General features: G+C 38.5%; 1 protein-coding gene across 4 annotated transcripts in view; it reads right to left on the bottom strand.

The window, feature by feature from the left end:
• The window catches only part of EPB41L5 (erythrocyte membrane protein band 4.1 like 5), a 157,619-nt gene that overhangs the window by 32,762 nt on the left and 107,628 nt on the right, over window positions 1-17,229 (bottom strand). For all 4 annotated transcript variants that reach the window (XR_006820281.1, XR_006820282.1, XM_046019079.1 and 1 more), the window contains exons 18-20: window positions 14,782-14,879; window positions 7,398-7,526; window positions 4,211-4,275 (exon numbers count right to left, since the gene is read on the bottom strand). Coding sequence is in view for 2 of the 4 variants with exons in the window: in XM_046019079.1 (XP_045875035.1) it covers window positions 4,211-4,275; window positions 7,398-7,526; window positions 14,782-14,879 (292 nt within the window). In the remaining 2 variants the exon portion in view is untranslated. The remainder of the gene's footprint in view (window positions 1-4,210; window positions 4,276-7,397; window positions 7,527-14,781; window positions 14,880-17,229) is intronic.

Below are 17,229 nucleotides of genomic sequence, written 5' to 3'. Positions count from 1 at the left end.
AAGGCAGAGGCTTAACCCACTGAGCCACCCAGGCACCCCTAAATTGAATGATTTTTAAAAGCTGTCATCAAATACATGAATGGGAAAGCTCAGTGGACGAATACCTGAGATATGGGAGAATAGTCAGAAAACCATAGGAAGAAGCCGCCGTCTAATGACACAGGCTGGACACTCTGCTGTAGAAGGCAGAAGCAACACCTCGAGTGGTCCAGATAGTACAACAGGACTAGCCAGGTGAGAGGTATACGCCAGAGAATCTGTTAGTAGCCCTGCCAGCAGGAATCACAACAGTGTCTAATCCCAGGTAAGAATAACAGAATAGGAGCAGTTTCACAGATGGCTTCAACACCAGGGAGGAAATGGGGGGAATCTAGAGCCAAAAGGCCATCATTCACCAAGGTAACACATCAAATAGGAAATCCCAGTCCTTCCTAATACTGCTGAAAAGTGTGTAATTAGGGGCAGGTCCTGAAGCCTACAAGGAGAATAAGAAAAAATGAGAAATATATCCTAGATTGAAAAAGTCAAACATAATTAGTGAGGTGGAAGCTACGACCCATAACAATGAGGCAAAAAGAGGCAAAGAGATGAAAAATAAGAAGGGATAGTTATGAGAAACAGAAATGATCATGATGTTTCAACTAATGGATACTTGACATTCAAAAAGATAATGGCTTATGATTTTCCGGAACTGAAAAAAGACCCATACACGTCTTCAGATTGAAAGGCCACCTTGAATACTAAAATTTTTTTTAAAACCTATTCTTAGACAGCAATGAAAATGCAGAACTTGAATAAGCAATAAAATGTAAAAGAGAGAAAAAGTAACTTTGTGCTTCAGAAAGAAGCAACAGCTCAAAGGACTCAACATAAGAAAAAGTGAACAATAAAAGGAGTGAAATATGTCTTACAACAAATTCTCCCAAACCTTCAAGAAAAGATTAGTCACATACAATTTATACTTCTGCAAAAAACAGGAAGAAGGAGATGAAAAGCTTCTGCAGCCATTCTGCTCAGTCATGACCCAGCGATTTCTCTCCCAGGTATACACCCTAAAAAAATCCTCAAAACATGTATAAGGAAGAACACGTAAACATTAATTTGGAACAATACGGCCCATTAATACAAGAATGAATCAACTGTGACTGACTTACATAGTTAAAAATGTAGTTAAAATGAAGGGAATATGGATTTTTTAAAAATTCAGATACATCAAAACAAAAAACACTGAATTATATACTTCCAATGGGTGAATCACACAGTATTTAAATTTTAACCCAATAAAGCTGCTAACACAAAAATAAATGATCTGAATAGATGTTTCTCCAAAGTACAAAAGACATTCAACATTCATCAACTCAATCTCATTTTGGTAAATGAAAATCAAAACCAAAATGAGACACGCTTCATACTCTCTAGGATGGCTGTAATTTTAAACATGGAGAATAAGGAGCATTGGGTAAGGTGGTATGGGAACAGAAACTGTTGTAGTTTTTTTGGAAGACAGTTTGGCAATTCCTCAAAAAGTTAAACACAGAGTTACTACATGATTAACTCAGCAATCACCCTCCTGGGTACATAGAGAATTGAAAGCATGCCTACAAAAATTCTTGTATGTGAATGTTCATAGATAGCATAGTGTAACAGTCAAAAAGTAGGAACAACAGAAATGTCCATCAATTCATATAAGGATAAACAAAATGTGGAATATCTAATAAAATGGAATATTATTCAGGCCTAAAGAGAAGTGAAGTACAAATACATGATACAATATGGATCAACCATGAAAACGTTATGTTAAATGAAAGTAGTCAGATATGAAAGGCCACATATTATGTGATTCCATTCATATGAACTGTCCAGAGTAGGCAAATCTAGTATGTGGAGAGATTGCAATGGGTGTAGTGTTTCTTTTAGAGGATACAGATATTATGGACAGTGGTATATTAGACAGTGGTAATGGTACAAAACTCTGTCAGTGTACTAAAAAGCACTGAACTGTATACTTATAAAGGGAAAACATTATGGTATGGGAATTACAACTCAATAAAAAAGATAAAGATGGTCTAAATCAACTACAGCAAAATGTAGTACTGTATGATATTACAAAGCTTGCAAGATATTATGCTTGACATTTGGTAAATAGCCAATATATAATCTCTTATATAATCTCACAGTTTTCTCTGTGCCTGAAATACTTCCTTTTTTAATTTTTTTTAATTAATTTATTTTTTTTTAAAGATTTATTTATTTGACAGATAGAGATCACAAGTAGGCAGAGAGGCAGGCAGAGAGAGAGAGAGGAGGAAGCAGGCTCCCAGCCAAGCAGAGAGCCCGACGCGGGGCTCGATCCCAGGACCCCGGGACCACGACCTGAGCCGAAGGCAGAGGCCTTAACCCACTGAGCCACCCAGGCGCCCCAATACTTCCTTTTTTAAAAGGGGGTACAGTACGGCACCTGGGTGGCTCAGTGGGTTAAAGCCTCTGCCTTCGGCTCAGGTCATGATCCCGGGGTCCTGGGATCTAGCCCCGCATCAGGCTCTCTGCTCGGCAGGGAGCCTGCTTCCCTTCCTCCCTCTCTGCCTGCCTCTCTGCCTACTTGCGATCTCTGCCTTTCAAATAAATTAAAAAAAAAAAAGATCTTTAAAAGGGGGTACAGTAGGGGCACCTGGATGGCTCAGTACGTTAAGCAGCTCCCTTCAACTCAGATCATGATCCTAGGGTCCTGGGATTGAGCCCCGAAAAGGGCTCCCTGCCCAGCAGGGAGCCGACTTATCCCTCTGCTTCTCCTGATTGTGCTCTCTCTCAAATAAATAAACAAAATTTATTAATTAAAAAAAGGGGGTACAGTAATTTCTTGAAAGTGTTGTATGGCACAGGAACAAAACAGACTACAGAAAAGATTAACAGAAAAGTAAAAGGTCCAGAAATAGACCCAAGTTTAAACAAGAACTTAAAGATACATTTCAGGGGTGCCTGGGTGGCTCAGTGGATTAAGCCTCTGCCTTCAGCTCAGGTCATGATCTCAGGGTCCCCGGATTGAGCCCTGCACTAGTCTCTCTGCTTAGCAGGGAGCCTGCTTCCCCTCTCTCTACCTGCCTCTCGGACTACTTGTGATTTCTCTTTCCATTAAATAAATAAATAAAATTAAAAAAAAAAAAAAGAAGAATACATTTCAAGTCCTATGGGGAAACATCAATAGCCATTTGGAAAAGCAAATCTAGAAGTTGGAGTACATTCTAGGTTCTTTCCAGCTTTAAGAGGTCGATGAACGGGGCAGGCCTCTAACCCCACTATCCTCTTACTGGCAAAAAAAAAAAAAAAAAAAAGAAAAAGAAAAAAAAAATTTTTTGACGAAGTTCTAAAAGGCTCTAATAAAAATATTGTGGGCCAAGTGATTTACTGAAATTAATGAAAATGTTAAATTTTAATTCCAGTTTTACCTGATCTCGATTAGCTTGTTTGCTGAATACTAACTGTAAAGTTGTATATACAAAGCATGCTATATGCTTAAGTTGTATATACAAAGCATGCTATATGCAAAGCATGCTATATGCTTAATAAGCTATCTTCTCTTGTAACCAAACCTATTTTGGTTACAGTATCTGGAACTGAGTATGATTAATCAGGAAATTCCTCACTGAATACATTTTAAATAACGGGAAGAGGAACAGCATTCATTCATTCAACATGTTTAGCACCGACAAAGCAGAGAACACTGGATACACAGTGATGAACAAAAACAAACTGGCACAGAGCAGGGGATAAAAGCCTAACAAAGCAAATAAATGGCCTAACACTCATTAAAGAAACGAGAGGCAGAAGGGACTTGGAGAGAACGGCAAATAAATTTACTCGAATAGTGTGAGGGCCCATAATAAGAAAGTTTGTAAGAACAAGGCCACTGCAGTAACAGGATGGCACTAGAATTAATAGAAATAATATACATCCCACACCATGTATAAGACTAAAACTATCTTTAAAGATTGCTTTTGCTCTACAGTTTGATTCAGTAAAAGAATGAGAATGCAGAGAGACAAATTAGAAGTACCTCCAGATAATCTAAAACTAGGTAGTAAGCAGCTAAGTAATGGACAGAAGAGGGAATTCAAGCCATCTTTCAAATAGCCTGCAATTATGTGGTGATACACTTCAGAAAAGTGAAGAGGAGAAAAACATCAATTTAATTCTGTCTAACCCAAAACTGTACCTGTTTGTGGAAGCATCCTGAACACTGGTGTTTTTATGACTTAATAAGCTATCTTCTCTTGTAACCTAAGAAAAGGAAATCATAAAAAAAATTAAATATTTGTTGAGGATACTAAAGTAACAAGAAATTTATACTTCTTTCCAGTAAGAACAAAAATACCACTTTGCTTCAGTTCTAGAGGTAATCATACCTTGCCCATGGAAGTATCCATACTATACCTATTACAGCCCCATCCCATACCCAAATTAATAATCCACGCTTCCACTTCAACAGTACACAAATTCACACCCTGTACTAGACAGCTCTCACTTAAATTTAAGATACCATGATGTGTTAGTCAATATGTACAGAATCCCAAAAGATTCAATGCCAGAATTTTAGGAATTTACATGATGAAAAGAAGAAAGAGATGTTAAGCAGTGTATTTGACTTTTTATTTTTTCCTGAACACAAAGAAAATGTTAAGAGGAAATTCTAAAACATTTTTCTGAAGGGGTCACTTTTTTTCTTTAACTTTATTGCAGTATCATTTACATACAGTAAAACGCACACATTTTTAATATAGGGTTTGATGAATTCTGAAAAATACAGAGGTGCATAACCAACGCCAAAGTTACCATGTGCAATATTTTCACTACCCCCACAACATTCCCTTCTGGCCAATGCAATCTCATCAAAAACTCCTACACATGGCAAACAGTGAGCATTATGTCCTTAGTTTCATGTAAATGGAATCATAATACCTACCTTTTTAGTGTCTATCTCTTTAGAATGACATGATGTTTTTGAGATTCACCCATGGTGCTGCATGTATCACCAATTCATTACTTTTTATGTGCTGAGAAGCATTCCAATGAAAAGATATACCACAATTTGTTTAAGTTTGCCTGCTGATGGACATTTGGGTTGTTTCTAGTTTTTACCTATTTCAAATAATGCTGCTAGGAAGACTCGTGTACTATCGTCTGTGTGAACCTATGTTTTTATTTCTCTTGGGTAAATACCTCAGAGTGGACCTGTGTGGTCATGTGGGAAGTATATGTTTAAAACATCACCAAATTCTTCTTAAAGTGCTTATATAACATTTTATATTCTTACCAGCCGTGTGCACTGCAGAAGCTCCATCACTGCCAACACAAGCATGGTCGATTCCTAATACTGGCCATGAATGTGTTTTTCAGCATGAAGTGTGACACTAGCTGTAGATTTTTTTCACTGATGCCCTTTATTAGGCTTAAGAAGCCCCATTCTGTTTCTAGTTTGCTGTGAGCATTTATCACAAATGGGTACTGATTTCTATGAAATGCCTTTTCCATATGAATTGAGATAATTTACTTTTTAATATGGTGAACTGTAGTGGTTTTTGAAGGATAAACCAACTTTTTTCCTGAGGTAAATGCTACTTGGTCTATTTTGTTAAGGATTTTTGAATCTATACACAAGAGGGGTATTGGTCTATGGTTTTCATATGAAATCTTTTTCTGGCTTTGGTACTAGGGTAATACTGGTATCAGTAAATGAGGTGGGAAGTGTTCCCTCCTCTCCTATTTCCTGAAAGAGTTAGTGTGGAACTCTTATTTCTTCCTTAAAAGCTCAGTAGATTTTAACAATGAAGGCATCAGGTCCTGGATTTTTCTTCATGGGAAGGTTTCTAACTATAAAATGAAACCTCCTTATTTTAGGGTCATTCAAGTTATTTTTTCTTGCTCAAGTCAAGAAAAATCCCAAAGTATAAATGAAATGTAAGGCAGTGACAACAACTACTACTGCTAATACAACATGCAGCTTTACCATTGGGGATTTCAACACTTAAACACTCTTTATGTTCCATGTCCTTTACATTATATTATCTTATCCTTGTAAACCACCTTAAGGTAGGTACTACCAATATCCTTTCTTAAACATAATTAAATTGAGGCTCAGAGAAACTAACTTGCCAACTCACAACACTAGTTTGTGGTAGACTAGAAATGGGATTCAAATTCAAGTTGTCTGATTCCAGAGCCTGTACTGTCATATTTTACATTTACTTTTACAAGCAAATATTATGTCTTAGGTTTATACTCAGGGAGAGAGGATAGATAACTAAAGCATGAACAATATTCTGCAAATCATCTCAGGTTCCCTTCAAAGCTTGTGCTTGGGGACAGAGTGAATAAAGTGCTTCTTCTCAACAACAGGATATTTTGAAATTCTAGTTGAGAATGTGATTTAGTGAAAAGGAATTCTGTTCTGATTTTACTATGGAGGATAAGGCTGAAAGTTAGGGAGCACCAAGGAAAAACTGACTTTGGAAAAGATGGATGCCATAAACTTCATGCATCCTTCACTGGTCCTACACTGCATCCTTCACAATGTCACAGCCAACTCCTTCGCCCTGTAACTGTCACTCTTGTGACACACAACTCTGCCAACTTGAGGGCAGATGGGTGGTGGGGAATAGCAGATTGCTAAAGAAAGACCTAAAACCACAGACTTAGTGTTGATAAGAGCCTCAAAGTCATTAGTTTTTCTGGCTATAAAAGTGGCAAAGATTAGAGACTCACTTCTATAGGAATTTGACTTAAAAAGAAAAAACAACTTCTTATGACCTAGAGGGTCTTTACTTTCAACTTTTTATCCCACAACTGTCCCCTCTTAATCTAGCTTGTACTGAGACTCAGGAAGGCATTCTGCCATCTTGAGTATGTGTATGGGTACTACTCTCTATCTCTAATCACTAGCTAGGTCGTGTCTTTGGGTCTCTGCGCTGTTCTTTTCCCTTCATCAGGACTATCCCCATTAAAGGCAGCTTACCATTATGGACATTGGGGAGGGTATGTGCTATGGTGAGTGCTGTGAAATGTGTCAGCCTGATGATTCACAGACCTATAACCTGGGGCAAATAATACATTATATGTTAATAAAAATAATCTCAGTGGGTTGAGCCGCTGCCTTCGGCTCGGGTCATGATCTCGGGGTCCTGGGATCGAGTCCCGCATCGGGCTCTCTGCTCGGCAGAGAGCCTGCTTCCCTCTCTCTCTCTCTCTGCCTGCCGCTCTGTCTACTTGTGATCTCTCTCTGTCAAATAAATAAATAAAATCTTAAAAAAAAAAATTTTAAAAAAAAAAAAAAAAAAAAAAAAAAGAAAAAGAAAAGAAAATAGACCTGATGTCAACACATAAATAGATAAATAAAGGCAGCTTACCTTATGCACTGCTTCTACTTGAGCCTTCAAAATGTTACTCTTCAAGTCAGGAGGAACTCTTCTGGCATTCAACCCTGGACTCTCAATGGCATTATTAAGACATTTCTCAGTCAACTTCACCACCTCCTCCTAGATATTAAAAATATACTGTAAGCAACTCTGATGGACTATAGCTATATGGAAATAGGAAAGGTGCTGATGAAAATTCATATTCAGACAACGAGGAAATCACGTGTCTTAAACAGTCATGTCCTAGTCCAAGAATAGTCACCTCCCACATGCAGTTTCAAACTAAGGCACAATAATCACAAACATGAAATATGAGTTGGTAGGGGTCTCTAGAAATCATCAAGCCCAATTTCCTGTCTTTACAGCAACTGAATAACTCACTACATCATTCAGGACAAATGCTTGAATGAAATCGTACATGGAAAACATGAGCTGTTTGCTGTAATTCAGCTGATTTTAGGTTAGACCCTACACCGGCAAACCACTGCAATTCTGGAGCTGTCGCCAGGTAGATGATTTTGTTTAGAATTAATGTTACTTAGCCACAAACAGTCCCTCTCAGGTATAGACTACGAAAATGACAGAACAAAGCACAAGTCCAGTCAGTGAAGGTCACAATGAAAACATTATAAATAAACCATTATGAAAAGAAATAAATGGAACGAAGCAAATTAAGAAGGTTAAGGGGCTCCTGGATGGCTCACTTGGTTAAGCATATGGCTCTTGATCTCATTTCTGATGGTGAGTTTAAGCCCTACACTGGGCTCCGCGCTTGGCATGGAGCCTTCTTAAAAAAAAAGTACTTTAAATTATCTGCACTACAAATGATACTTAACTTGAGTGGCCAACAACAACAACATTTTATCACTATTATTACTGTGAATATGTGACCATTTAAGGCTGGTCTAAACAACAAACTCACTCTAACCATTTTCTTAGTTTTAGACACAGCTTTTGTTCTGTAAAACAGTTAGCTGCCATGTATGGGATTACACACTATGCCGTTCTTTCAGATTTGAAAGATTTAATTAGTGTGCTTATTCTGATTTGGTGTTTCTCAGTGTGGTTTCCACACATCTGCCTCTGTGTGGGACCCTAAAATCTGAATGTTGAAGGAGCTTCCTTATGTGATTCTAATACACATAAAAAAAGTCTAAGAACCACTGCTTTGGACTAAACTCTAATGCCTGTGACTGCCTAGTCTTGAGAATGATTCCTATTAATTGCAGGAAGTCCCTAGGTCCTTTTTCAATTATAGGTAGTTCATATGGTATAATCCAGAAATCCCAATTCTGGGCATATATTCAAATGAAACAAAATTACAATTCTGAAGAGACTTCTGCCCTCCCATGTTCACTACAGTATTATGTACAATAGCCAAGATATGGAAACAACATAAACATCCATGGAGGATGATGGATTAAAAATGTGGTGAGTGTAGGGGCGCCTGGGTGGCTCAGTGGGTTAAAGCCTCTGCCTTCGGCTCAGGTCATGATCCCAGGGTCCTGGGATCGAGCCCTGCATCAGGCTCTCTGCTTGGCGGGGAGCCTGCTTCCTCCTCTCTCTCTGCCTGCCTCTCTGCCTAGTTGTGATTTCTCTCTGCCAAATAAATTTAAAAAAATATTTAAAAAAATGTGGTGAGTGTAAAATGTTTATATGGAACACTATTTACCTTTAAAAACAAGGAAATCTTAGCATAGGGAGCATAGTCAAATACTGTAATGACTTTGTACTGTGACAGTAACTACACTTCCGGTGAGCATTTCATAATGCATGTAATTATAGAATCACTGCCATACATTTGAAACTAATATAAGATTGCATGTCAACTATACTTCAATTTAAAAAAAGAAGGAAACTCTGCCATTTACAACAACATGGATGAAGCTGGAGGGCATTACGCTAATTGAAACAAGTCAGAGAATGACAAATACTGCATGGTACTACTTACATGTGGAAATTAATAAACAAAAAAAAAAATCCAACCCAGAAACAGAAAGTAGAATGGTGGTAGCCAGGGGCTTGGGGGTGGGGAAATAGGTAAAGCCTAGTAAAAAGGTACAAATTTCCAGTTATAACATGAATTAAATTCTGAGGACCTAATATACAGCATGGCGGCTATAGCTAATCATCTGTTGCGTATACTTGAAATTTGTTTAGAGAGTAGATCTTAAGCACTCTCACCAAAAACCAAAAGAAACCAAAAAGGTAAATATATGAGGTAACGGGTATATTAATTCAACCGTAGAAATCATTTCACAATGTATATGTATATCAAATCATCATGTTGTATTCCTTAAATATATTACAATTTTATTTGTTAATTATATCTCAATAAAGAAAAATCATGGCTAATTCAAATACTTTGACATTTTCTTTTCAGAGTCAATTATGTTTCAGAGTTGAAATTACTTGTTAATTGTTTATATTTGACATTATAGGATTCTAAGAGCAACCTGCCTCTTGACATAAGCAGAGATTTCTTTTTCTGTCTATATTCCAAACATAAACAAGAATTCAACACACAGGGGCGTCTGGGTGTCTCAGTTGTAAAGCATCTGCCTTTGGCTCAGGTCATGATCTCAGGGTCCCAATACTGAGGCCCATTATCGGGCTCCCTGATCAGTGGGGAGCCAGCTTCTCCCTATCCAACTCCCCCGTGCCCGTGTTCCCTCTCTCGCTCTCTCTCTCAGTCATAAATAAATAAAAGCTTTAAAAAAAAAAAAGTAATTGAACACATATCACAGGTAAAAGCATAAATTGTTACCATCTTTCAATTTTTGCAAAAGCATAAAGGCTTTAAAATTGCCTGTACTTTAACCTACTACTTCCTTCCCAAGAAAATAATCAGATGATGGCAGATATTTATTTAGAAGGTTGTTTGTCACAGCACTGATGATGACAGTGAAAATTAGCAATAATCTAAACGTCCAACAGGTAACTGAGTAAACACAGTGATGATGCAAGTTAACTACTGTCTATAATATGTCCTCAAAAGAAAGAAAGACATTTATAATCGATTCGTTTTAAAATGCAGTGTCAGGGCACCTGGGTGGCTCAGTGGGTTAAGCCTCTCTCTGCCTTCGGCTCAGGTCATGATCTCAGGGTCCTGGGATCGAGCCCCGCATCAGGCTGTCTGCTCAGCAGGGAGCCTGCTTCCCCCTCTCTCTGCCTGCCTCTCTGGCTACTTGTGATCTTTGTCTGCCAAATAAATAAAAAAATCTTTTAAAAAAATGTTAACTGTAGTTATCTCTTAGTAGTGAATAATGAAGATTTAAAATTTCCTACTTCTTTAAATCTATTTTCTACAATTATGATGTATGAGTACATAAACCAGTTGAGTTTAACAGCTTTAAAATATTTTCACTTTATTTTATTATAGTACATAATTCCAGTGGCAGCCAGTTGCTATGCTGCTGATATGACTGCCTTGGATAGCCAAAATGTGGCAAACAGATGACTAAAAGCATTAAAAGGACACCCTGATTCCTAAATACCCCAAATGAGACCTGAACTGTAATGACTGTGGCTACTCCAACTCCACTGGAAAGCAGTCCTGGCTGTCAGAGTCAGCTTACAGGAGAACTTAGGTGAGAGATGTTAAAGCTGCTCTGAAGTCTGCCTATGTTCCAGGCAGAATGCCACCAGATGCAGACCTGAAACCACTCTTAAAACAATCTTGGCTGGGAAATGTGAACATCTATCAGAAGGGCACTTAGTCAAACAACCAAGGTGAATAGTGTAAACAGTAAAATCTACAAGAAACATGGTACATTCTTATAAGAGGTCCTAATTTTGAGAGATCCAACACTGAAATAATTGGATTAAAAAATATATACATGAACCATTTAACCAAAGTAAAGTTCTTTTTAGTACCTTGGAGAGATTCAAGGAGCTGTTTTAAGGTCAGTGATGATTCATTCTTTTTTTTGAGTCATGGGCCCTTTTGAGAATTTAACAAAACAGTATATACTTTTCAGAAAAAAATATATAAATGGATCAATGACAAGTATATATATTCAAGGGGCACCTGGGTGGCTCAGTCAGTTAACTATCTGCCTTTGGCTCTGGTCTTAATCTCAGGATCCTGGGATAAAGGCCTGCATTGGGCTCCCTGCTCATCAGAGAGTCTGCTTTTCCCTCTCCTTCTGCCTCTGCCTGCTGCTCTATTTACTTGCGCTCTGTGTCAAGTAAATAAATAAAATCTTAAAAAAATAAAACAAAGGGCGCCTGGGTGGCTCAGTGGGTTAAAGCCTCTGCCTTCCGCTCAGGTCATGATCCCAGGGTCCTGGGATTGAGCCCCGCATCGGGCTCTCTGCTCAGCCGAGAGCCTGCTTCCTTTTCTCTCTGCCTGCCTCTCTGCCTACTTGTAATTTCTGTCTGTCAAATAAATAAATAAAATCTTAAAAAAAAAAAAAAAAACAAAGAATATGTATTCATTCACAGAGTTTAAGGCCCTCCTCATAGAGTTTAAGGCCCTCCTCCTAATTATTCATGAATAGTTCCATGATCTGCAAATTAAGAATTCTGCTTTAGAAGATTAGACAGTTTACCTTATATTGTTACTAAATATACACAAATTAAGATTTTACTTATTTATTAGAGAGAGAGAGAGCAGGAGCAGGATGAGGGGCTAAGGGAGAAGCAGACTCCCCACTGAGCAGGGAGTCCGATACAGGGCTCGATCCCAGGACCCTGAGATCATGACCTGAGCCCAAGGCAGATGCCTGACAGACTGAACCACCCAGGTGCCCCTCATTAGTTTATCTTATAAAAAGTAAACAGCAAACACGTTTGTAGAGCTGAATCAACAGTGTATTGGAAATCAAATGACTGCATCAATCCGGGGTAACACAGGTCTCACATGGCATGAGATCCCTCTAAAATGGGTTTGCAAGACATGAGTCTGAAGTCAGCTCTGCTGCCAGTACTGCTAGTCTGAACCTAACATGGCTTAAAGCTTCTGAGTAATACAATTCTTAGAGCTGATCATCCAAAACTGATACTTTGCTTTAGAACAATATATTTTATAGGTTTTTCATCCTAAGGTTAGTTAGTAAAGCTGATTATTCAGATTAATTTGTATTCCCCAAGCAAACACGAACTATTGATTATAGAGGTAGAGAAATCAGACTGGATTAAAAATGTGTCATATAAATAAAATATGAATCAACTTTTATACAACACTCTAGTTGTAAAGACATAAGGTAAGGTGGTCAGATGTCTCCTAGTTTTTAGTACAACACTGAGGTATTTCTTGTTGTTCCTGCCTGCCATTGAATAAGCTCTCACTAAATATTAGCTAATATTTCTCCTAGCTATGTGAATCCCAGACTGTTTTTTTTTTTTAAAGATTTTATTTATTTATTTGACAGACAGAGATCACAAGTCGGCAGAGAGGCAGGCAGAGAGAGAGGAGGAAGCAGGCTCCCCGCCGAGCAGAGAGCCCAATGTGGGGCTAAATCCCAGGACCCCAGGATCATGAACCGAGCCGAAGGCAGAGGCTTTAACCCACTGAGCCACCCAGGTACCGCCCCCCCCCCGAGACTGTTTCTTGATGGCACACTGTCCTTTACCTAAGCCAGTCTTACACTCCCTTTCCTACACTGAACCCTACACACTTCTCTTTTTTCAAGGCTACAAGAATAACTGAATAGATTCTGTGCTTTGGAGCCTTGGTTATATTATAGTGAGACATGCAGGGAATTTTACAAAAGCAACACATAACTGTTCAGTGGAAGTCCATGAACTCCCTTCCAGTGTCACAGACTATCACTCCTCTTCCTCCACCCTATGCCCACCAAGACTGACCAGTCACGCTCTCCTTTAGGATCATTCCAGTCCTCCATTACATTTTCCCCTCATTAATTGCTAACCTTCTAAAGCTTTCATCTAAAGCTTTCAATTAGCTCTTTTGCCTCTGATCCTGTATTCTTCTACTTACAGAGATAGTAAACAAGTGACAGTATGAAACCAAACACACAAATACAATTGAAAAATACTGAGGGGTCAGGAAAATGAAAGTCTTGGGATGCCTGGGTGGCTCGTCAGCTAAGTGTCTGCCTTGAGCTCAGGTCATGATCCCAGGGTCCTGGGCTCAAGTCTTGCACCAGGCTCCTTACTCAGCAGGGAGCTTCTTCTCCCTCTGCCTGCCACTTTCCTGCTTGTGCTATTTCACTCTCTCTGACAAATAACTAAAGTCTTAAAGAAAAAAAAAAAGAAAGAAAGAAAATCAAAGTCTGAAATTTAATCAGCTTCTAAAAGACATTTCTAAGCAAAACATACTAGAAAAAGAAAAAAAAAACTCGGATTCAAAAGGACAGCTTGAAAAATGGCAAGGAAGAAGAAAATCACTCTTTATATCACACTGGCCTTGAAGAAATTCCAGTTAGTTATCCAAGGATGAAACAACACTACAAACCAGCTGGTCCCTTTTCCTCTTTAAAATCACAACACAATTCATTCAACAGATCTGTGTTATCTGTTGTCTATATATAGGGAAAAAAGTGTATCTTTAGATCATTATCTAAAATTTACTCTTCCACTTAGTAGGGACATCTAGTAGCAGATACAATGACTTATTTTTATCTCATTCTATTTACTTTAATTATCCCTATAGGCTATTTAAGAAAAATTTTAAATTATATTCAAGCAATTAACTGAAGTTTAATTGGTTAAATTGGTATGCACCCCCTCACCCCACACCTAAAACTCGAAGGGCACAGGGTGGTGAAAGTTATGAAGGACAAAGCTGAAGCATCTCAAGTTCGATTCTCTTCCTATTTATGTGACAGAGCAGCTACTTTTCAAACAAATCCTTCTGCAATTTTATTTTTATTTATTTGAGTGAGAGAGAGAATGTGTGTGCACATGGGGTATGGGGGCAGAGAGAAGGGACTGAGGGAGAGGACAGAATCTCAAGCAGACTCCCCACTTGGTGCAGGGTTTGATCCCAGGACTCTGAGATCATGACCTGAGCTGAAACCAAGAGTCAAAGGCTCAACCAACTGAGCCACCCAAGTGTCTCAAATCCTTCTGTAATTTTAAAAGGCTGTCACCTTCTACTACATCAATACCTATTGAACAGAAATAGGAAAAGGATGGGCTAAATCAAAATAATAAGTTTAAAGCAGCCACAGCACCTTGCATGCATATTGGAAAACACTCAGAAGATGACCTCACAGTTCCTATCACTGCCCGAATTTCCTCCTTTCCTCCTGAACACCCAAGAATTGGGCCTTTGAAATAAGTCTGAAAGAAGTCAGCACACACACATTCCCCAGAAAAAGAAAAGAGAAAGTATCAGCTTTGGAAAAAGCAGGGATCTCTAGGAGGTCTGGAGATGTGTGCAGGTATATGAAGGAGAAATGAATACCTGGTTGTTGATGTTGACATCAACGTTGGGACGAGAAGTTGGCAATGGACTGCTTTCCACTTCAAGGTGTTTGAGCTTCCGTGAATCCTCTTTTAATGCTGGAAAAAACAAATGGCAACATGGCCTCTTAGTCTGCCAGGCTGTCACAGCTGTGTGAGGGCACATACTTAAATTTTTTTTTCCAATACCAGTTACCAACAAGTAAATGGAATAATCTCTAAGTCTGTAAAAAATAATTTTCTTTCTACAACCAGATAACTATTAATTTAAGAGTTAACCTACATTACAGGAATATTGCCTTGTATCTATACCATGTGTAGAAAGCCCCTAGATATGGAATCTCAACAGCATGTTTGGTTAAGAAGGCTTACTAGCCAAAAGATACCAAGAAAAGACAGAGAACAACTGTGACACCATCCTTCCATAACCACAATACAAGTTCCTCCTGCCGAACTTCAGTACTTTGCCACTTTCTTTCCTTGACCCTAACTATATACACTGCCTAAAACTACACTTCTGTGCAGCAAACAGATTAAGAACATACATTATTCATTCACTGATTCAACAGAGTATGTATTGAAACACAAGATGTTTCAAAGGTGTTTCCGACAAGCCTTTTGTTTTATTATGTTTGCCTAGCGGCAAAACACATTACAAATAAATTTCTCTAACCATTGAAAAGATAATATATTAAACATGATTCAGCTTTAAATGAACTTTATTTAAAAATAATTAACCACTCTAGGGGCGCCTGGGTGGCACAGTAGGTTAAATGTGGGTCAGATCATGATCCTGGGGTTCTGGAATCGAGTCCTGCATTGGGCTCTCTGTTCATGGGGGAGCCTGCTTCTCCTTGGGGAGCCTGCTTCTCCCTCTCCATCTGCCCTTCCCCTTACTTATTCCCTTTCTCAAATAAATAAAATCTTTTTTATATTTTTATATTTTATTTTTTATATTAAATAAATTTATTTATTTGAGAGAGAGAGAACAAGTGGAGGTAGGGGCAGAAGGATAGGCAGCCTCCCCAAGGAGCAGGGAGCCCAATGTGGGACTTGATCCCAAGACCCTGGGATCATGACCTGAGCCAAAAGCAGATGCTTAGCCAAAAAGCTGTTGAATGCATAGTAATTCCTATTTAACCCAGTAAAAGGGAGGGAAAAGCTATGAAATCATTTGCTCCTCTTTAAAATCAAATAAGATCAAAAAGATCTTATAAAAGTGTCCATTAATTAACTCAGTGGAGCCCTCTCTTGGCTATACATTACAATCAGATGGGGAAGTTTTAAGGAATACTGATTCCCAGAGCTGATCCTAGAACCATGATAACAGAATTTCCAGAGGTAGTTTTCTGTTACTGGTAGTTTTTAAAACTTTCCAGGTAAGGGGCACCTGGGTGGCTCAGTGGGTTAAGCCTTTGCCTTCGGGTCCGGTCATAATCTCCGGGTCCTGGGATAGGGCCCCACATCGGGCTCTCTGCTCAGCACGGAGGCTACTTCCCTTCCTCTCTCTCTGCCTGCCTCTCTGCCTGCTTGTGATCTCCGTCTGTTAAATAAATAAAAATCTTTAAAAATAAGAAAAAATTTAAAAAAACTTTCCAGGTAATTTCAATGTACAAAACTGAGAATCACAAATTCAACACTGATCTTCACAAAATCTTTCCTACTGTTTACATGCCTTTTTTTAAGAAAGGAGGAAGGAGGAGCAGAGAGAGAATGTTAAACAGGCTCCACACCCAGTGTGGAGCTCAATCTCAAGTGAGATCAGGACCTGAGTCCGAAAGAAATCAAGAGATAATTAACAAACTGAGTGCCCAGGTGCCTCCATTTACATTCTTAATTTATATCTCCTGGGTTTTTTTTTCTCCTGGTTTTCTTAATGCTTCAAATTATGCAATACTAAATTTTAACATGATGATGCTGAGACCACAAATACTTTAGCTTATGCCAATAAATACCCCAAAACTTAAAACCTAAAATATTGGGTTTTGGGGCATTTTCTGGTTGAAATAAAGCTTCCTGTGCTACTTCTGTTTGGCTGAGGAAAATCCTAAAATAACAGGATAAGCTATTTTTTTAAAAAGTTACTATTTATAACTACTTAACCATGTGAATCAGGATTTTGACATTATAGCCAAAGAATATACAAAATAAATTGGACACCAGAATTCTAAGACCTTCTTTTTTTTTTTAATTAATTTTTTTTTCAGCGTAACAGTATTCATTGTTTTTGCACAACACCCAGTGCTCCATGCAAAACGTGCCCTCCCTATTACCCACCACCTGTTCCCCCAACCTCCCACCCCTGACCCTTCAAAACCCTCAGGTTGTTTTTCAGAGTCCGTAGTCTCTTATGGTTCGCCTCCCCTTCCAATTTTTTTTTTTTTATAAACATATAATGTATTTTTATCCCCAGGGGTACAGGTCTGTGAATCGCCAGGTTTACACACTT

This window comes from Meles meles, chromosome 9, assembly GCF_922984935.1.
Source record: "Meles meles chromosome 9, mMelMel3.1 paternal haplotype, whole genome shotgun sequence".
In the NCBI taxonomy this organism is placed as follows: Eukaryota; Metazoa; Chordata; class Mammalia; order Carnivora; family Mustelidae; genus Meles; species Meles meles.
Note: the sequence above shows the minus strand (reverse complement) of the source record. Positions and strands in the feature narration are given on the sequence as shown.